The following is a 21,141-nucleotide window of genomic DNA, read 5'->3' on the forward strand; positions in this document are numbered from 1 at the left end:
CCAACAACCCTCCCTATCTCTGTAACCTCCTCCAGCCCCTTCAACCCTCCCTATCTCTGTAACTTCCTCCAGCCCCCTTCAACCCTCCCTATCTCTGTAACCTCCTCCAGCCCCTACAACCCTCCCTATCTCTGTAACTTCCTCCAGCCCCCTTCAACCCTCCCTATCTCTGTAACCTTCTCCAGCCCCTTCAACCCTCCCTATCTCTGTAACCTCCTCCAGCCCCTACAACCCTCCCTATCTCTGTAACCTCCTCCAGCCCCTTCAACCCACCCTATCTCTGTAACCTCCTCCAGCTCCTGCAACCCTCCCTATCTCTGTAACCTCCTCCAGCCCCAACAACCCTCCCTATCTCTGCAACCTCCTCCAGCCCTGTTCAACCCTCCCTATCTCTGTAACCTACTCCAGCCCCTACAACCCTCCCTATCTCTGCAACCTCCTCCAGCCCTGTTCAACCCTCCCAATCTCTGTAACCTCCTCCAGCCCCTACAACCCTCCCTATCTCTGCAACCTCCTCCAGCCCCTACAACCCTCCCTATCTCTGTAACCTCCTCCAGCCCCTACAACCCTCCCTATCTCTGTTACCTCCTCCAGCCCCTACAACCCTCCCTCTCTCTGTAACCTTTTCCAGCCCCTACAACCCACCCTCTCTATGCAACCTCCTCCAGCCCCCTTCAACCCTCCCTTTCTCTGTTACCTCCTCCAGCCCCTACAACCCTCCCTCTCTCTGTAACCTTTTCCAGCCCCTACAACCCACCCTCTCTCTGCAACCTCCTCCAGCCCCCTTCAACCCTCCCTATCTCTGTAACCTCCTCCAGCCCCGACAACCCTCCCTATCTCTGAAACCACCTCCAGCCCCCACAACCCTCCCGATTTCTGGAACCTCCTCCTGCCCACACAACCCTCCCTATCTCTGTAACCTCCTCCAGCTCCTACAACCCTCCCTATCTCTGTAACCTCCTCCAGCATCTACAACCCACCCTATCTCTGGAACCTCCTCCAGCTCCAACAACCCTCCCTATCTCTGTAACCTCCTCCAGCATCTACAACCCACCCTATCTCTGTAACCTCCTCCAGCCCACACAACCCTCCCTATCTCTGTAACCTCCTCCAGCTCCTACAACCCTCCCTATCTCTGTAATCTCCTCCAGCATCTACAACCCACCCTATCTCTGGAACCTCCTCCAGCTCCAACAACCCTCCCTATCTCTGCAACCTCCTTCAGCATCTACAACCCACCCTATCTCTGTAACCTCCTCCAGCCCCTACAACTCTCCCTATCTCTGTAACCAACCCCAGCCTCTACAACCCTCCCTATCTCTGTAACCTCCTCCAGCCCCAACAACCCTCCCTTTCTCTGTAACCTCCTCCAGCCCCTACAACTCTCCCTATCTCTGTAACCTCCTCCAGTCCCTACAACCCTCCCTATCTCTGTAACCTACTCCAGCCCCGACAACCCTCCCTATCTCTGTAATCTCCTCCAGCCCCTCCAACCCTCCCTATCTCTGTAACCTCCTCCAGCCCCTACAACCCTCCCTATCTCTGTAACCTCCTCCAGCCCCTACAACCCTCCCTATCTCTGTAACCTCCTCCAGCCCCTACAACCCTCCCTATCTCTGTAACCTCCTCCAGCCTCTACAACCCTCCGAGATCTCTGCGCTCCCTCCAATTCCGCCCTCTCGCCCATCCCCCGATTCCCATCGCTCCACCATTGGCGGCCGTGCCTTCAGCTGCCTGGGGGCCCTAAGCTCTGGAATTCCCTCCCTAAACCTCTCCGCCTCTCTCTCTCTCTCCTCCTTTAAGACGCTTCTTTAAAAACCGACCTCTCTGACCCGAGCTTCTAGTCTACGGTCCCTGATATCTCCTGATGTGGCTCGGGGTCAAATTCTGTCCGAAGCACCTTGGGACATTTTACTGCACTAACAGCACCAGATAAATGCAAGTAGAATAAAAGCAAAATACTGCGGATGCTGGGAATCTGAAATAAAAACAAGAAATGCTGGAAATACTCAGCAGGTCTGGCAGCATCTGTGGAGAGAGAAGCAGAGTTAACGTTTCGGGTCAGTTCCGAAGAAGGGTCACTGACCTGAAACGTTAACTCTGCTTCTCTTTCCACAGATGCTGCCAGACCTGCTGAGTGGTTCCAGCGTTTCTTGCAGGTCATTGTTGTTCTCTGGGGAAAGAGGTTTCTCCGGAATTCCCCATTGGATTTATTAGTGACTGTCTTATATTAATGGCCCCGAGTTCTGGTCTCCCCTCAGTCCTCTCTTTTCTAAAGAAAAGAGTCCCAGCCTGTTCCATCATTCCTGATAGTTATAACCTCTCAGTTTTGAGATTATCTGTGTGAATCTTTTTTGCACCTTCTCGAGTGCCTCTACGTCCAGCTTTTATGAGACCGGTACTGTGCACAGCTCTCCGTGTGGTCTAACCAAGGTATATGGAGACTGGAACTGTGCACAGCTCTCCGTGTGGTCTAACCAAGGTATATGGAGACCGGAACTGTGCACAGTGCTCCGAGTGTGGTCTAACCAAGGTATATGGAGACCGGAACTGTGCACAGTGCTCCGAGTGTGGTCTAACCAAGGTATATGGAGACTGGAACTGTGCACAGCTCTCCGTGTGGTCTAACCAAGGTATATGGAGACTGGAACTGTGCACAGCTCTCCGTGTGGTCTAACCAAGGTATATGGAGACCGGAACTGTGCACAGCTCTCCGTGTGGTCTAACCAAGGTATATGGAGACCGGAACTGTGCACAGTGCTCCGAGTGTGGTCTAAACAAGGTATATGGAGACCGGAACTGTGCACAGCTCTCCGTGTGGTCTAACCAAGGTATATGGAGACTGGAACTGTGCACAGCTCTCCGTGTGGTCTAACCAAGGTATATGGAGACCGGAACTGTGCACAGCTCTCCGTGTGGTCTAACCAAGGTATATGGAGACCGGAACTGTGCACAGTGCTCCGAGTGTGGTCTAACCAAGGTATATGGAGACTGGAACTGTGCACAGCTCTCCGTGTGGTCTAACCAAGGTATATGGAGACTGGAACTGTGCACAGTGCTCCGAGTGTGGTCTAACCAAGGTATATGGAGACCGGAACTGTGCACAGTGCTCCAAGTGTGGTCTAACCAAGGTATATGGAGACTGGAACTGTGCACAGTGCTCAGAGTGTGATCTAACCAAGGTATATGGAGATCTGAACTGTGCACAGTGCTCCGAGTGTGGTCTAACCAAGGTATATGGAGACCAGAACTGTGCTCAGTGCTCAGAGTGTGGTCTAACCAAGGTATATGGAGACCGGAACTGTGCACAGTGCTCCGAGTGTGGTCTAACCAAGGTATATGGAGACCGGAACTGTGCACAGTGCTCCGAGTGTGGTCTAACCAAGGTATATGGAGACCGGTACTGTGCACAGCTCTCCGAGTGTGGTCTAACCAAGGTATATGGAGAGCAGAACTGTGCACAGTGCTCCGAGTGTGGTCTAACCAAGGTATATGGAGAGCAGAACTGAGCACAGTGCTCCAAGTGTGGTCTAACTAAGGTATATGGAGACCGGAACTGTGCACAGTGCTCCAAGTGTTGACATGCTTTACACCGATTCTATTTCCTGAATCTTTTGCCAGGTCGTTTTCACCAACTGGCCAACAATTCCCTTGAGATCAGGAACATCGAGGTGTCAGATGCCGGTATGTACGAGTGTGTTGGTAAAATCGAGCAGAGGAACGAGCAGATTTCTTCCCCAGTCACCGTCACTGTGAACGGTAAGAATCCTTTCATTTGCCTGTGGATCACACAAAGAGTAACCTCCAGCCCTGAGAGTCCCAAACCACTTTCACTCAGATAGCTGTGGGATCTTAACCTGTTCCAGAAACTTCAGGAGTACAGAGGGAGTGCTGCACTGTCACAGGGTCAGTACTGAGGGAGTGCCGCACTGTCACAGGGTCAGTACTGAGGGAGTGCCGCACTGTCACAGGGTCAGTACTGAGGGAGTGCCGCACTGTCACAGGGTCAGTACTGAGGGAGTGCTGCACTGTCACAGGGTCAGTACTGAGGGAGTGCTGCACTGTCGGAGGGTCAGTACTGAGGGAGTGCTGCACTGTCGGAGGGTCAGTACTGAGGGAGTGCTGCACTGTCGGAGGGTCAGTACTGAGGGAGTGCCGCACTGTCGGAGGGTCAGTACTGAGGGAATGCCGCACTGTCGGAGGGTCAGTACTGAGGGAGTGCCGCACTGTCACAGGGTCAGTACTGAGGGAGTGCTGCACTGTCGGAGGGTCAGTACGGAGGGAGTGCTGCACTGTCGGAGGGTCAGTACTGAGGGAGTGCTGCACTGACGGAGGGTCAGTACTGAGGGAGTGCTGCACTGTCAGAGGGTCAGTACTGAGGGAGTGCTGCACTGTCACAGGGTCAGTACTGAGGGAGTGCTGCACTGTCGGAGGGTCAGTACGGAGGGAGTGCTGCACTGTCGGAAGGTCATTGTCTGTGAGGCTCTGCGGGACGTCCTGAGGGGCTGAAAGCTGAGAGAAAATTCCAGGGTGGTTTCTTGTTTTTATCTTTAATCTTGTCTCTGGGCCTCAATCGCGAAGCCGGACTTTGAGGCCCTGAGTGAACCGAAAACATCCCATCAGTTTCGTTTCCAGTTCCTCTGATTCCCTGTGGAACAGTCGCCCCCTGTGAGCAGTTTGATCGCTCTGGTCCACTCACAGAATCCGATCTGCTCCAGGGTGCTGGGTACGTCAGAACCGAATAATATCGGGTGTCGGCTACATTCTCAACAGCTGCACTCAGTCTCTGAACTTCTTGTGTTTCAGCTGCCCCCAAGCTCCTGTCCTCAGATACCGAGCTGCTGTACTCCTGGCTCGGGAACCCCATCAACATCTCCTGTGCCATTTGGTCTCTTCCCCACGCGGCGTTTGCTTGGACACGTGATGGCGAAGACCTTCCACTACCCATCCAGATATTCACTGTGGAGAACATGCCGGAACTAACCAGCGTCTTGGAGGTAAGTCCGTGGAAGACTCCATGAGGTTGGGGGTTTCGAACGCAGTCGTCGGAGCTGAGAGATGGGAGCAGACCCTTTCCGACCAACCAACTCAGAGCTGACACACGTCAGGAGATATTAGGGACCGGCCACCAAAAGCTCGGTCAAAGAGGTCGGATTTTGGGGAGCGTCTTAAAGGAGGAGAGAGAGAGAGAGAGGTGGAGAGGTTTAGGGAGGGAATTCCAGAGCTTAGGGCCCCCAGGCAGCTGAAGGCACGGCCGCCAATGGTGGAGCGATGGGAATCGGGGGGATGGGCGAGAGGGCGGAATTGGAGGGAGCGCAGAGATCTCGGAGGGTTGTAGGGGCTGGAGGAGGTTACAGAGCTAGGGAGGGTTGTCAGGGGCTGGAGGAGGTTACAGAGATAGGGAGGGTTGGAGGGGTTGGAGGAGGTTACAGAGATGGGGAGGGTTGTAGGGGCTGGAGGAGGTTACAGAGATAGGGAGGGTTGTAGGGGCTGGAGGAGGTTACAGAGATGGGGAGGGTTGTAGGGGCTGGAGGAGGTTACAGAGATAGGGAGGGTTGTAGGGGCCGGAGGAGGTTGTAGAGATAGGGAGGGTTGTCGGGGCTGGAGGAGGATACAGAAATAGGGAGGGTTGTAGGGGCTGGAGGAGGTTACAGAGATAGGGAGGGTTGTAGAGGCTGGAGGAGGTTACAGAGATAGGGAGGGTTGTAGGGGCTGGAGGAGGATACAGAGATAGGGAGGGTTGTAGGGGCTGGAGGAGGATACAGAGATAGGGAGGGTTGTAGGGGCTGGAGGAGGTTACAGAGATAGGAAAGGTTGTAGGGGCTGGAGGAGGTTACAGAGATAGGGAAGGTTGTCGGGGCTGGAGGAGGATACAGAGATAGGGAAGGTTGTAGGGGCTGGAGGAGGATACAGAGATAGGGAAGGTTGTAGGGGCTGGAGGAGGATACAGAGATAGGGAAGGTTGTAGGGGCTGGAGGAGGATACAGAGATAGGGAGGGTTGTAGGGGCTTGAGGAGGATACAGAGATAGGGAAGGTTGTAGGGGCTGGAGGAGGTTACAGAGATAGGGAGGGTTGTAGAGGCTGGAGGAGGTTACAGAGATAGGGAGGGTTGTAGGGGCTGGAGGAGGATACAGAGATAGGGAGGGTTGTAGGGGCTGGAGGAGGATACAGAGATAGGGAGGGTTGTAGGGGCTGGAGGAGGATACAGAGATAGGGAGGGTTGTAGGGGCTGGAGGAGGATACAGAGATAGGAAAGGTTGTAGGGGCTGGAGGAGGTTACAGAGATAGGTAAGGTTGTAGGGGCTGGAGGAGGTTACAGAGATAGGGAAGGTTGTAGGGGCTGGAGGAGGTTACAGAGATAGGTAAGGTTGTAGGGGCTGGAGGAGGTTACAGAGATAGGGAGGGTTGTAGGGGCTGGAGGAGGTTACAGAGATAGGGAGGGTTGTAGGGGCTGGAGGAGGTTGTAGAGATAGGGAGGGTTGTCGGGGCTGGAGGAGGATACAGAAATAGGGAGGGTTGTAGGGGCTGGAGGAGGTTACAGAGATAGGGAGGGTTGTAGAGGCTGGAGGAGGTTACAGAGATAGGGAGGGTTGTAGGGGCTGGAGGAGGATACAGAAATAGGGAGGGTTGTAGGGGCTGGAGGAGGTTACAGAGATAGGAAAGGTTGTAGGGGCTGGAGGAGGTTACAGAGATAGGTAAGGTTGTAGGGGCTGGAGGAGGTTACAGAGATAGGGAAGGTTGTAGGGGCTGGAGGAGGATACAGAGATAGGGAAGGTTGTAGGGGCTGGAGGAGGATACAGAGATAGGGAAGGTTGTAGGGGCTGGAGGAGGATACAGAGATAGGGAGGGTTGTAGGGGCTTGAGGAGGATACAGAGATAGGGAAGGTTGTAGGGGCTGGAGGAGGTTACAGAGATAGGGAAGGTTGTAGGGGCTGAAAGAGGATACAGATATGGGGAGGGTTGTAGGGGATGGAGGATTTTACAGAGATGGGGAGGGTTGTAGGGACTGGAGGAGGTTACAGAGATAGGGAGGGTTGTAGGTGCTGGAGGAGGTTACAGAGATAGGGAGGGTTGTCGGGGCTGGAGGAGGATCCAGAGATAGGGAATGTTTTTGGGGCTGGAGGAGGTTACAGAGATGGGGAGGGTTGTAGGGACTGGAGGAGGTTACAGAGATAAGGAGGGTTGTAGGGGCTGGAGGAGGATACAGAGATGGGGAGGGTTGTAGGTGCTGGGGGAGGTTACAGAGATGGGGAGGGTTGTAGGGGGCTGGGGGAGGTTACAGAGATGGGGAGGGTTGTAGGGGGCTGGGGGAGGTTACAGAGATGGGGAGGGTTGTCGGGGGCTGGGGGAGTTTACAGAGATGGGGAGGGTTGTAGGGGGCAGGAGGAGGGTTACAGAGATGGGGAGGGTTGTAGTGGCTGGAGGATGTTACAGAGATAGGGAGTGTTGTAGGGGCTGGAGGAAGTTACAGAGATAGGGAGGGTTGTAGGGGCTGGGGGAAGTTACAGAGATAGGGAGGGTTGTAGGGGCTGGAGGAGGTTCCAGAGATAGGGAGGGTTGTAGGGGCTGGAGGAAGTTACAGAGATAGGGAGGGTTGTAGGGGCTGGAGGAGGTTACAGAGATGGGGTGGGTTGTAGGGGCTGGAGGAAGTTACAGAGATAGGGAGGGTTGTAGGGGCTGGAGGAAGTTACAGAGATAGGGAGGGTTGTAGGGGCTGGGGGAAGTTACAGAGATAGGGAGGGTTGTAGGGGCTGGGGGAAGTTACAGAGATAGGGAGGGTTGTAGGGGCTGGAGGAGGTTCCAGAGATAGGGAGGGTTGTAGGGGCTGGAGGAAGTTACAGAGATAGGGAGGGTTGTAGGGGCTGGAGGAGGTTACAGAGATGGGGTGGGTTGTAGGGGCTGGAGGAAGTTACAGAGATAGGGAGGGTTGTAGGGGCTGGAGGAAGTTACAGAGATGGGGAGTGAGAGGTGAGGGGGAAATGGAGGGATTTGAAAACAAGGATGTGAATTTGAAAGTGGAGACGTTGCTGGACCGGGAGCCAGTTTCGGTCAGCGAGTGACTGGGGGTGACGAGTTAGGACACGGAGGGGGCGGGGGCTGCAGAGTTTGTGATGGGCTGAAGTTTATGGAGTGGGAGAAGGGAGGTCGGACCGGATGGGCAGATGGGCCGAACGGCCTGCTGTAGACTGGATGTAATATTTCTACGACACTCCACTGACCTGGACGTGTCTGCAATTCCTGCCTCTCGTGAGTTGACGGCACCAATCTCGGCCTCACTCCAGTTATTCGACTTGCTCCGGGACTGAAATGTGGCCCTCTTTGATCTGACAGGTGACACTGAACAGTGAGGCTGACTTTGGCAAATACAAGTGCACTGCACAGAACAGGCTGGGTGAAGTGAGCAGGACCATCTCTGTTAAAGAGGCAGGTAAGATCAGACTTCAAAAACTGCCACACCGACAGCGTACATTACAGTGACAGACGTGCATTTCTCTAGCGCCTTTCCCCACCTCAGGACATCCCACAGCCCCTCACAATGAAGGACTTTATTTCAAGTGTGCTCACTGTTGTAATGTCGGAAACGCAGCAGCCGATTTGCGCACAGCAAGATCCCACAAACAGCAATGTGATAATGACCCAGATCATCTGTTTTTTTTTAGGGATGTCGGTTGAGGGATAAATATTGTCCCCAGGACACCGGGGAGAACTCCCTCCCCCTCCTGCTCTTCTTCCAAATAGTGGCCGTGGGATCTTTTACACCCACTGGAGAGGGCAGACGGGGGCCTCGGTTTAATGTCTCACCTGAAAGACGGCACCTCCGACAGTGCGGCACTCCCTCAGTACTGACCCTCCGACAGTGCAGCACTCCCTCAGTACTGACCCTCCGACAGTGCGGCACTCCCTCAGTACCGACCCTCCGACAGTGCGGCACTCCCTCAGTACTGATGCTCCGACAGTGCGGCGCTCCCTCAGTGCTGACCCTCCGACAGTGCGGCGCTCCCTCAGTACCGACCCTCCGACAGTGCGGCACTCCCTCAGTACTGACCCTCCGACAGTGCGGCCCTCCCTCAGTACTGACCCTCCGACAGTGCGGCGCTCCCTCAGTACTGACCCTCCGACAGTGCGGCGCTTCCTCAGTACTGACCCTCCGACAGTGCGGCCCTCCCTCAGTACTGACTCTCCGACAGTCAGTACTCCCTCAGTACTGACCCTCTGACAGTGCAGCACTCCCTCAGTACTGACACTCTGACAGTGCGGCACTCCCTCAGTACTGACTCTCCGACAGTCAGCACTCCCTCAGTACTGACCCTCCGACAGTCAGCACTCCCTCAGTACTGACCCTCCGACAGTGCAGCACTCCCTCAGTACTGACCCTCTGACAGTGCGGCGCTTCCTCAGTACTGACCCTCCGGCAGTGCAGCACTCCCTCAGTACTGACCCTCCGGCCGTGCAGCACTCCCTCAGTACTGACCCTCTGACAGTGCAGCACTCCCTCAGTACTGACCCTCCGACAGTGCAGCACTCCCTCAGTACTGACCCTGTGACAGTGCAGCACTCCCTCAGTACTGACCCTCCGACAGTGCAGCACTCCCTCAGTACTGACCCTCCGACAGTGCGGCGCTCCCTCAGTACTGACCCTCCGGCCGTGCAGCACTCCCTCAGTACTGACCCTCCGACAGTGCAGCACTCCCTCAGTACTGACCCTCCGACAGTGCGGCACTCCCTCAGTACTGACCCTCCGACAGTGCAGCACTCCCTCAGTACTGACCCTCCGACAGTGCAGCACTCCCTCAGTACTGACCCTCTGACAGTGCGGCGCTCCCTCAGTACTGACCCTCTCAGTGCTGAGATGTGTCAGCCTGGACTATATTGCTCGAGTCTGTGGACTGTAGGTTTGAATGTGCCATCTTTCGCTCATGGAGAGAGAGAGAGAGAGAGAGAGAAAGCCCAGTGAGCTCCGTCTGGCAGGCGGAGTATTGGACCGAGTGCTCACTGGTGTGCAATCATTTGCCTCTATAATGATGTTTCTGGCTTTCAGATTTTCCTTCAGCCCCATGGAACGTATCGGCGGACCCACACTCCACCACCGTTACAGTCTCCTTCACCAAGCCAGAGAGTGATGGTGGAATTCCCCTCCTGGGTTACAAGCTGGAGTGGAGGATGAACTCAACAACTGACTGGTCAACTGCGATGATAGACTCCGGTAACCAGGGACAACGTGCCCGCCTTGTGTTAACCCATTCTTTGTGTCCATGATTTAAGGCTCCTTGAGAGGGGGGGGGACGGTGTGACGTCAGCACCAGTTGGTCATGGTCCCGAGGGTTAGTGACCTCCCGACCCCTCCCCCCACTCCCTACACGCCCTCCCGCCATTGTCCGCCTGACACGTCCATCCTCACGAGGCCCCTCCCTCCCTCCCGCCCTATCGGGAAGCCAGCAGAATGCTTCTCACCCTATTGGCCGATTCCTGTCCACCTGCCAAACGCCCGTCTCCATCTCTAATATGAGAACTCGCTCCCACAGGGAGTGGTTGAGGTGAATAGTATCGATGTATTTAAGGGGGAAGCTGGATAAACACACGAGGGAGAAAGGAATGGAAGGATATGGTGATAGGGTGAGATGGAGAGGGTGGTGGGAGGAGGCTCGTGTGGAGCAGAAACACCAGCACGGGAGCAGATGGGCCGAATGGCCTGTTTCTGTGCTCTAGTCTCAATGTAAATATTAATTTCTGCCACTGGGATTTGACAGAGTGGCAGTTTTAATGTCTGGGCGAAGCTTGAAGCCAGGCATGTGCACATCGCCCGTGCTCAAAGTGGGAACTGTTTGATTTTTTTCTGTCGCCAAAAGTGACAAAACATTGGGGTACCGGTCACCTGATCGCCTCCCGTCTCTTCCTGCAGAAAGCTTCCGCGTCCGGGACCTGGAGCCCTACACGCCGTACCAGTTCCGTGCTGCCGCCCACAATGGGAGAGGACTCGGGAATTACTCCCGCCCCATTACTGCCAGGACCCTCTCGATCCGTGAGTGAAACCCAACCCTGCGTCAAGCTACGCACCTCATTGAGATCTGCATGTATGTGTGTGTGCATGTGCGTGTGCGTGCGGGTGTGTGTGTGTGTTTGTGTGTGTGCGTGTGCGTGTGCATGTGTGCGTGTGCATGTGTGCGTGTGCATGTGTGTGTGTGCGTGCGCGTGTGCATGTGTGTGTGCGCGCGCGTGTGCATGTGTGCGCGTGTGCGTGTGTCTGTGTGCGTGTCTGTGTGCATGTGTATGTGCGCGCGTGTGTGCGTGTCTGTGTGCCTGTGTGTGTCTGTGTGCGTGTGTGTGCGTGTGTGTGTGATGGGGGAAAGAGCAGGGTGGGGTGCGTGTGGAATAATTAGATTGATCTTTCAAAGAGCGGGCACAGGCATGATGGGCAGAATGGACTCCTTCCTGGGCTGTGTAATTCCATGTTGGAGGGTTTCAGAACGACAGGATCTCTAGTGAGACGGGTGAATGTCGGTGCGTGTGGATGAGCATGATTACATGTTATAATTGCATGATAACTTATCTGTTCCATTGAATCTTTCTCCTGCATAAATCATCGCCAAACAATTGACCCATTGCATGACCATCTGGCTTTTCATTCGACTGACGATGACATCCTGCTCCATCTCACAGGAGGTAAAATTTCATTTCATTCGGTTTCTCACTGCCTCCTCATCTCTCGGGAAAGATATCGAGCATTTCTCTAGCGCCTATCACCCACCTCAGGGGGTCCCGAGGAGCGTCGCAGCCAATGGAGGGCTTTTTTGATGAGTGGTCGCCGCCGTAATTTGCGCACAGCACGATCCCAAAAAAACAAAGCAAGGCGTCATTGAGAGAGCAAACCTCTGCGGCAATCTCTTGGGCTTATTTTTGACGCAGTGAGTTGTTGTGATCTGGGACACGCCGCCTGAAAGGGCGGTGGAGGCAGGTTCGATCGTAACTTTCAAAAGGAGAATTGGCCAGCACAGGCGCGACGGTCAGAGTGGCCTCCTTCTGTGCTGTACTGTTCTGAGGGGTCCGATCATTTGAAGTTTGTCGTCAAAATAGCAGCCGCAGTGCTGCGTATACGTCCTGACTTGACCCACCAATTGAGGGAGAGTGAGTCTCGTGGGCCTGAATAGCTTCACATGAAGGAAACATCAGTGTCAGTCAAAGGCATTTGGTAGTGTGGGGGAGGGAGGTGGGTTTATTTAATTAACCACCTCTGCGCAAGCTAGTGAGTTGGAAGCAGGTTGGGAGTTACAGGAGGAAAGAGAAACAGAAAGTGCTGGAAATATTCAACAGGTCTGGCAGCTTCAGTGGAGAGAGAAACAGAGTTAACGTTTCAGGTCAGTGACCTGAAACGTTAACTCTGTTTCTCTCTCCATAGATGCTGCCAGACCTGCTGAGTATTTCTAGCACTTTCTGCTTTTATTTCAGATTTCCAGCATCCGCAGTATTTTGCTTTTATTAAACAGTCTACAGAGTCGATTTAAACAGCGCACTGCAGCAAACAGTCTACAGAGTCTATTTAAACAGCGCACTACAGCAAACAGTCTACAGAGTCTATTTAAACAGTGCACTACAGCAAACAGTCTACAGAGTCTATTTAAACAGCGCACTACAGCAAACAGTCTACAGAGTCTATTTAAACAGTGCACTACAGCAAACAGTCTACAGAGTCTATTTAAACAGCACACTACAACAAACAGTCTACAGAGTCTATTTAAACAGCGCACTACAGCAAACAGTCTACAGAGTCTATTTAAACAGCGCACTACAACAAACAGTCTACAGAGTCTATTTAAACAGCGCACTGCAGAAAACAGTCTACAGAGTCTATTTAAACAGCGCACTGCAGAAAACAGTCTACAGAGTCTATTTAAACAGCGCACTACAGCAAACAGTCTACAGAGTCTATTTAAACAGCGCACTGCAGAAAACAGTCTACAGAGTCTATTTAAACAGCGCACTGCAGAAAACAGTCTACAGAGTCTATTTAAACAGCGCACTACAACAAACAGTCTACAGAGTCTATTTAAACAGCGCACTGCAGAAAACAGTCTACAGAGTCTATTTAAACAGCGCACTGCAGAAAACAGTCTACAGAGTCTATTTAAACAGCGCACTACAGCAAACAGTCTACAGAGTCTATTTAAACAGCGCACTGCAGAAAACAGTCTACAGAGTCTATTTAAACAGCGCACTGCAGAAAACAGTCTACAGAGTCTATTTAAACAGCGCACTACAGCAAACAGTCTACAGAGTCTATTTAAACAGTGCACTGCAGAAAACAGTCTACAGAGTCTATTTAAACAGTGCACTACAGCAAACAGTCTACAGAGTCTATTTAAACAGCGCACTGCAGAAAACAGTCTACAGAGTCTATTTAAACAGCGCACTGCAGAAAACAGTCTACAGAGTCTATTTAAACAGCGCACTGCAGAAAACAGTCTACAGAGTCTATTTAAACAGCGCACTGCAGAAAACAGTCTACAGAGTCTATTTAAACAGCGCACTGCAGAAAACAGTCTACAGAGTCTATTTAAACAGCGCACTGCAGAAAACAGTCTACAGAGTCTATTTAAACAGCGCACGACAGCAAACAGTCTACAGAGTCTATTTAAACAGTGCACTGCAGAAAACAGTCTACAGAGTCTATTTAAACAGTGCACTACAGCAAACAGTCGACAGAGTCTATTTAAACAGCGCACTGCAGAAAACAGTCTACAGAGTCTATTTAAACAGCGCACTGCAGAAAACAGTCTACAGAGTCTATTTAAACAGCGCACTGCAGAAAACAGTCTACAGAGTCTATTTAAACAGCGCACTGCAGCAAACAGTCTACAGAGTCTATTTAAACAGTGCACTGCAGAAAACAGTCTACAGAGTCTATTTAAACAGCGCACTACAGCAAACAGTCTACAGAGTCTATTTAAACAGCGCACTGCAGCAAACAGTCTACAGAGTCTACTTAAACAGCGCACTACAACAAACAGTCTACAGAGTCTATTTAAACAGCGCACTGCAGAAAACAGTCTACAGAGTCTATTTAAACAGCGCACTGCAGCAAACAGTCTACAGAGTCTACTTAAACAGCGCACTACAACAAACAGTCTACAGAGTCTATTTAAACAGTGCACTACAGCAAACAGTCTACAGAGTCTATGTAAACAGCACACTACAACAAACAGTCTACAGAGTCTATTTAAACAGTGCACTACAGCAAACAATCTACAGAGTCTACTTAAACAGCGCACTGCAGAAAACAGTCTACAGAGTCTATTTAAACAGTGCACTACAGCAAACAGTCTACAGAGTCTATTTAAACAGTGCACTACAGCAAACAATCTACAGAGTCTACTTAAACAGCGCACTGCAGAAAACAGTCTACAGAGTCTATTTAAACAGTGCACTACAGCAAACAGTCTACAGAGTCTATGTAAACAGCGCACTGCAGAAAACAGTCTACAGAGTTTATTTAAACAGTGCACTACAGCAAACAGTCTACAGAGTCTATTTAAACAGCGCACTGCAGAAAACAGTCTACAGAGTCTACTTAAACAGCGCACTACAACAAACAGTCTACAGAGTTTATTTAAACAGTGCACTACAGCAAACAGTCTACAGAGTCTATTTAAACAGTGCACTACAACCAACAGTCTACAGAGTTTATTTAAACAGTGCACTACAGCAAACAATCTACAGAGTCTACTTAAACAGCGCACTGCAGAAAACAGTCTACAAAGTCTATTTAAACAGCACACGACAGCAAACAGTTTACAGAGTTTATTTAAACAGCACACGACAGCAAACAGTTTAGAGAGTCTATTTAAATTGAATCCCTACGCACTGCAGCAAAGAGAACTCATGACCGAAACTACAGCAAAGTCTCCTGATAAAAGCAGGATTATTTCTGCACTGAAATGCAGCGAGTTGAGGATAATTACATCGTACAAATTCTGTGTGGCGAATCGGTTCCATTCATGTCCAGCAGCCTGCTCTGCAGGTGTGATTGACGGGGGGAGCTGTCCAAATCCTCTTGGCTCGTCTCGGGAAGAGTGGGGCCGAGAACGTTACAGAAAGCCTAATGGGCTGGGTACCTTAGCTTGCGACCACGTCACAAACCCATCAGCCTATTGGGGATCAGGTTCGAAAGACACAGCTCTATCACTCATTCCACCATGCTTCTGCACAAGGTCTTAATCTGCTGTCCCACACCCACAAAGTGGGAACGCTGAGTGGGAACCAGGGCTAGAGGAGGGATTGTAATCTTCTCTCTTGCGTTTCAGGCGAGCCTGACAGTCCCAAGCTGACGGCAAGGAACGAGAGCACAGGGAATTCCTACTGGATATTCTTTGAGGATGAGGAGAGTGGTGGCAGTCCCATAATAAAATACAACATTAAATACAAGGAGGTGAGTGTCGAGAGTTTGCACCAACCTAATCGCGGGTGGGAACCCTTTTGAAAAGTCATTATCTTCCATTCCTGCCTCCCAATGCATCTTCTCCCTGGCCATTCTGGAAGTGTGTTCGCCGATCACTGTCGAACCGAACTCCGAGACGGGCACCCAGCCACATACCCGCACAGCCAGACTGCCAATTCCCATCTCACGAATGTCACCCAGCTCCACCCCAGCCTCGGCTCGTTCACAGCTGAAACCCTCCCCCACTCCACTCTCTGTTAACTTGAGGTCATCCAAAACGCTGCTGCCCCCGTGTCCTCACTCGCACTGAGTCCCGTTCCCGCGTCACCCTCTGCACTCACAGACCTGCACTTGACCCTGGTTAAGAAACGGCTTGTTTTTAAAATTCCCATCCTTGTTTTTAAATCCCTCCTTCACCGCTCCCTATTTCTGTAACCTCCTCCAGCCCCTCGAACCCTCCCTATCCCTGTAACCTCCTCCAGCCCCTCGAACCCTCCCTATTTCTGTAACCTCCTCCAGCCCCTCGAACCCCCCCTGTCTCTGTAACCTCCTCCAGCCCCTCGAACCCTCCCTATTTCTGTAATCTCCTCCAGCCCCTTGAACCCTCCCTATTTCTGTAACCTCCTCTAGCCCCTCGAACCCTCCCTATCTCTGTAACCTCCTCCAGCCCCTCGAACCCTCCCTATTTCTGTAACCTCCTCCAGCCCCGAGAACCCTCCCTGTCTCTGTAACCTCCCCCAGCCCCTAGAACCCTCCCTGTCTCTGTAACCTCCTCCAGCCCCTCGAACCCTCCCTATCTCTGTAACCTCCTCCAGCCCCTCGAACCCTCCCTATTTCTGTAACCTCCTCCAGCCCCTCGAACCCTCCCTATTTCTGTAACCTCCTCCAGCCCCGAGAACCCTCCCTGTCTCTGTAACCTCCCCCAGCCCCTCGAACCCTCCCTATCTCTGTAACCTCCTCCAGCCCCGACAACCCTCCCTATCTCTGTAAACTCCTCCAGCCCCAAGAACCCTCCCTGTCTCTGTAACCTCCTCCAGCCCCTACAACCCTCCCTGTCTCTGTAACCTCCTCCAGCCCCTACAACCCTCCCTGTCTCTGTAACCTCCTCCAGCCCCTACAACACTCCCTGTCTCTGTAACCTCCTCCAGCCCCGACAACCCTCCCTGTCTCTGTAAACTCCTCCAGCCCCTAGAACCCTCCCTGTCTCTGTAACCTCCTTCAGTCCCTACAAGCCTCCCTATCTCCGTAATCTCCTCCAGCCCCCAGAACACTCCCTCTCTGTAACCTCCTCCAGCCCCTACAACCCTCCCTATCTCTGTAACCTCCTTCAGCCCCGACAACCCTCCCTGTCTCTGTAACCTCCTCCAGCCCCTACAACCTTCCCTATCTCTGTAACTTCCTCCAGCCCCAACAACCCGCCCTATCTCTGTAACCTCCTCCAGCCTCTACAACCCTCCCCGTCTCTGTAACCTCCTTCAGCCCCTACAACCCTCCCTATCTCTGTAACCTCCTCCAGCCCCTGCAACCCTCCCTATCTCTGTAACCTCCTCCAGCCCATAGAATTCTCCCTAACTCTGTAACCTCCTCCAGCCCCAACAACCCTCCCTATCTCTGTAACCTCCTCCAGCCCCAACAACCCTCCCTATCTCTGTAACCTCCTCCAGCCCCTGCAACCCTCCCTATCTCTGTAACCTCCTCCAGCCCATAGAATTCTTCCTAACTCTGTAACCTCCTCCAGCCCCAACAACCCTCCCTATCTCTGTAACCTCCTCCAGCCCATCGAATTCTCCCTAACTCTGTAACCTCCTCCAGCCCCAACAACCCTCCCTATCTCTGTAACCTCCTCCAGCCCCTACAACCCTCCCTATCTCTGTAACCTCCTCCAGCCCCTGCAACCCTCCCTATCTCTGTAACCTCCTCCAGCCCCTACAACCCTCCCTATCTCTGTAACCTCCTCCAGCCCCTACAACCCTCCCTGTCTCTGTAACCTCCTTCAGCCCCGACAACCCTCCCTGTCTCTGTAACCTCCTCCAGCCCCTGCAACCCTCCCTATCTCTGTAACCTCCTCCAGCCCCTACAACCCTCCCTATCTCTGTAACCTCCTCCAGCCCCTACAACCGTCCCTATCTCTGTAACCTCCTCCAGCCCCTACAACCCTCCCTATTTCTGTAACCTCCTCCAGCCCCTGCAACCCTCCCTATCTCTGTAACCTCCTCCAGCCCCTATAACCCTCCGAGATCTCTGCCCTCCCCCAATTCCGGCCTCTTGCCTGTCCCCCGAATCCCATCGCTCCACCATTGGCGGCCGTGCCTTCAGCTGCCTGGGGCCCTAAGCTCTGGAATTCCCTCCCTAAACCTCTCCGCCTCTCTCTCTCTCTCTCTCTCTCCTCCTTTAAGACGCTCCTTAAAAACTGACCTCTCTGACCGAGCTTTCGGTCGACGGTCCCGAATATCTCCTGATGTGGCTCAGGGTCAAATTCTATAGGATTTTCTCTCCTGCGACATTTGATAACAGTAAGAGTATATAGGGAAGTCTCGACTGGAGTGTCGAGGGAGCTTTACTCTGTATCTAACCCCTGGTTTTTTTTTTAATCGAAGGGGCCTTTATTCCTCAGGCCCCCTTAATATACATATTTACAGTTTTAAAATAACTTTATTAGAACGAAATGCGGCCCGAGTCCGAAAGCGCGCAGAGTCCCGAAAAGGTAATCGTGATCCACCCTGTCGAACGCCTTCTCCTGATCGAGGGAGAGAAAGGCGACCAACTGACCAGTCCTCTGGGAAAGATGGATCAGGTCCCGGACCAGGTGGATGTTGTCCTGGATGGACCGGCCCGGGACCATGTAGGACTGGTCGGGGTGGATCATGTGGGCCAGCACGGAGCCCAGGCGGGTAGACATAGCCCGGGCAAAGATCTTATAATCCGTGCTGAGGAGGGAGACCGGACGCCAGTTTTTAAGCAGGCGGAGATCGGCCCTCTTCGGCAGCAGGACGATGACCGCCCTGCGCCACGAGAGGGGCATCTCCCCGGTCGCCAGGCTTTCCCCCAGGACCCGCGCGTAATCGTCCCCCAGGACGTCCCAGAACGCCCTGAGGAACTCCACGGTCAACCCATCCAGCCCTGGGGATTTGCCCCTCGAGAGCTGGTGGAGGGCGCCAGTCAGCTCCGCCAACGTGAGCGGAGCCTCCAATCCTTCGGCGCCCTCCGGGCTGACCTGCGGCAGGTCCTCCCACAAAACTCTGCGCGCATCCTCGCTGGACGGATCTGGAGAGAACAAAGCACTGTAATAAGTACGGACCAGGAGGCCCATTCCCTCCGGATCCGTGATGGAGGATCCGTCGTCGGCCAGCAGCTCGACGAGCTGCTTACGGACCCCCCGCCATTTTTCTAGCGAGTAGAAGAAAGGTGAGGCGCAGTCCAAATCTTCCAGGATCTGGATCCGCGACCTCACGTACGCGCCTCGGGACCCTATGAGCTGCAGGTCCCTCAGCGCGCCCTTCTTCTCTTTGTACACCTGCCACAGGGCCGGGTCCGCGACGGCATGACCGAGGCGGGATTCCAAGTCGAGCACCTCCCTCTCAAGGCGCCCGATCTCGGCTTCCCGCCTCTTGGTCGACCCCTTCGCCTACTCCTGACAGAAGACGCGGATGTGAGTCTTGCCCACATCCCACCATAGCCTCAAGGAGGGGAAGCCCCCCTGCTTCCTTCTCCAGTCGGCCCAGAATCGACAGAACGAGTCCCGAAATCGCACGTCCTCCAGCAGCCGGTTGTTAAAGTGCCAGTACGCGGACCCCGCCCGCGTGCGGAGCGGAGTGAACTCCGCCCACACCAGGCGGTGGTCCGAGCACGGCACCAGCCGCATGGAGGCCGCCGAGACGCGGGAGACGTACGCCTGCGAAATGTAGAGGCGGTCGATTCGCGACCCCGCATCCTCCAGACCTCCACGTGAAGGCGCTGGAGTCGGGATGGAGATTCCGCCAGACATCCACCAAGTTAGGGGAGCTGATCAGTCCCCTCAACCGACGCTTGGCCACGCTGGGGACCGGAGCGATCCCCCACCTCGAGGGTGCAGTTAAAATCCCCCCCGAGGATGATGCACTCGCCGCTATCGATGGAGCTCAAGAGAGCGGACACTTCTTCAAAGAAGCGCGCTTGCAACGCGCCAGGCCTGGGCGCGTACACGTTCACAAAATGGAGCGGCACGCTACCCAGGCGAACGGCGAGGTGGAGCAAGCGGCCCGGCAGTAGCTCCTTGACCCCCAGATCTCCGGCTGAAAAGTCGGGGCCAGCAAGATAGCCACCCCACTCGAAATAGGGGTGAGGTGACTCATGTAGACCCCACCCTGCCACTCCAGGAGCCAGGTGGCTTCGTCTCCCGGAACGGTGTGGGTTTCCTGCAGAAAGCTCACCGCGTATCTCCCTTCCCTGAGGACTGAGAGATTGTGAAATCTGCGGTGAGCCCCTCTGCTGCCGTTGATGTTGAGGCTGGCTATGGTTATCTTCATGTCAAAGGTACTTAAAACCCGTCACCAACAGCTCACTGTGAGGAGGGAGTGGAAGTGCACCTGGCCCTCCACTCCCCCAGCAACCCATTGAGGATCCCGCACCTCACAACCAGTTTCACGCCCGCGCGCTTGCCCGTTATCTTCAGGGCAGCACGGACGGACTGGATGATCAGCGCCAGATTCGACCAGCGGTCGAGGGCCAGCTGAACTTTCTTGCGGCAGCCCCTGCAAACCGCGAGGAAATCCCGGAGTTCTGCCGTGGGGATGAGAGGAGATTCGGTGGGAGGCACGAGGGTCTCCACCACCTCACTGGCGATGGAATCAAGATCATCCTCCGTGCCCCACACCGAATCCCCATCCTCCTCCGGGTCGTCACCGCCAGCGGCCGACACATCTACCGCACACTGTGGGGCGGACGTCCCGGCCGCGCCAGCTGGTCCCGCCTCCGTCACGATCCCACCCCCAGGATCGATGGCGGAGGAGTCCTCTCTGGGTTCTATTGTAAAACTGGAGCCTGTGGGCGCCAGCAGCCCAGGACCCCCCTCCACCTCCGTCCCCAGGCCAACGAGTGGTCCAGGAGAGACATAAGATCCCGACTCCGGAAATCCAGCCGGAGCCGAGACTGGAGGCGGCGAGAGGAGGCCATCTCCCGCTCCGCCAGCACCCACAGGCCCAGCAGATGGGGCAGCATTCTCAGTTATAACTGGGTCGGGTGTCTCCTGGTTGGTGGTGGACTCCGGCTGGGAGGCCCGACCCTCTGGGGCCTCGCCCTCCCCTTCATTCAGGACACCCGACCCAGTAGCAGTGGCGGAATGGGCGGTTTCCCCAGGCTCCCCCACCACAAGCAGGGCCCCACTTACTCCTTCAGGAGGGGCCTCACGTACCGGGGCCATCCCCTCCCCTCCATCCTGAGGAATAGGGAGCACCTGCCCGGACTTTGCAGCCTTGGTGGTGGCGGTAGGGGGCACCTGAGGACCAGAAACAGGAGGCAGCTCCCCTCCAACAGATGGGCCCTGCACCTCAGGGCCCTGTGTTATTTCTGTGGAGGGGTGCCTTCTCCTCTTTTTCGCACTTGGGCGCGGAGACTCAGAGACCTCCATGTCATCAGAGGCCTCCGCCTCCGCACCCTTTTTTCCTTTTTTAGTCACCCTGGGCCTGAGCCCAGCCCTGGGACAGGTGGATTCCATGGGAATGGGCTTTGGGCT

The 21,141-nt window shown here is 54.1% G+C and overlaps 1 protein-coding gene across 1 annotated transcript in view; it reads left to right on the forward strand.

The window, feature by feature from the left end:
* The window catches only part of ncam3 (neural cell adhesion molecule 3), a 41,256-nt gene that overhangs the window by 13,567 nt on the left and 6,548 nt on the right, over positions 1 to 21,141 (forward strand). The window contains exons 5-10 of the mRNA XM_068018619.1: positions 3,622 to 3,759; positions 4,807 to 4,997; positions 8,333 to 8,429; positions 10,041 to 10,205; positions 10,902 to 11,021; positions 15,298 to 15,422. Of these exons, the coding sequence (XP_067874720.1) occupies positions 3,622 to 3,759; positions 4,807 to 4,997; positions 8,333 to 8,429; positions 10,041 to 10,205; positions 10,902 to 11,021; positions 15,298 to 15,422 (836 nt within the window). The remainder of the gene's footprint in view (positions 1 to 3,621; positions 3,760 to 4,806; positions 4,998 to 8,332; positions 8,430 to 10,040; positions 10,206 to 10,901; positions 11,022 to 15,297; positions 15,423 to 21,141) is intronic.

This window comes from Heterodontus francisci, chromosome 39 (assembly GCF_036365525.1).
Source record: "Heterodontus francisci isolate sHetFra1 chromosome 39, sHetFra1.hap1, whole genome shotgun sequence".
Lineage (NCBI taxonomy): Eukaryota > Metazoa > Chordata > Chondrichthyes > Heterodontiformes > Heterodontidae > Heterodontus > Heterodontus francisci.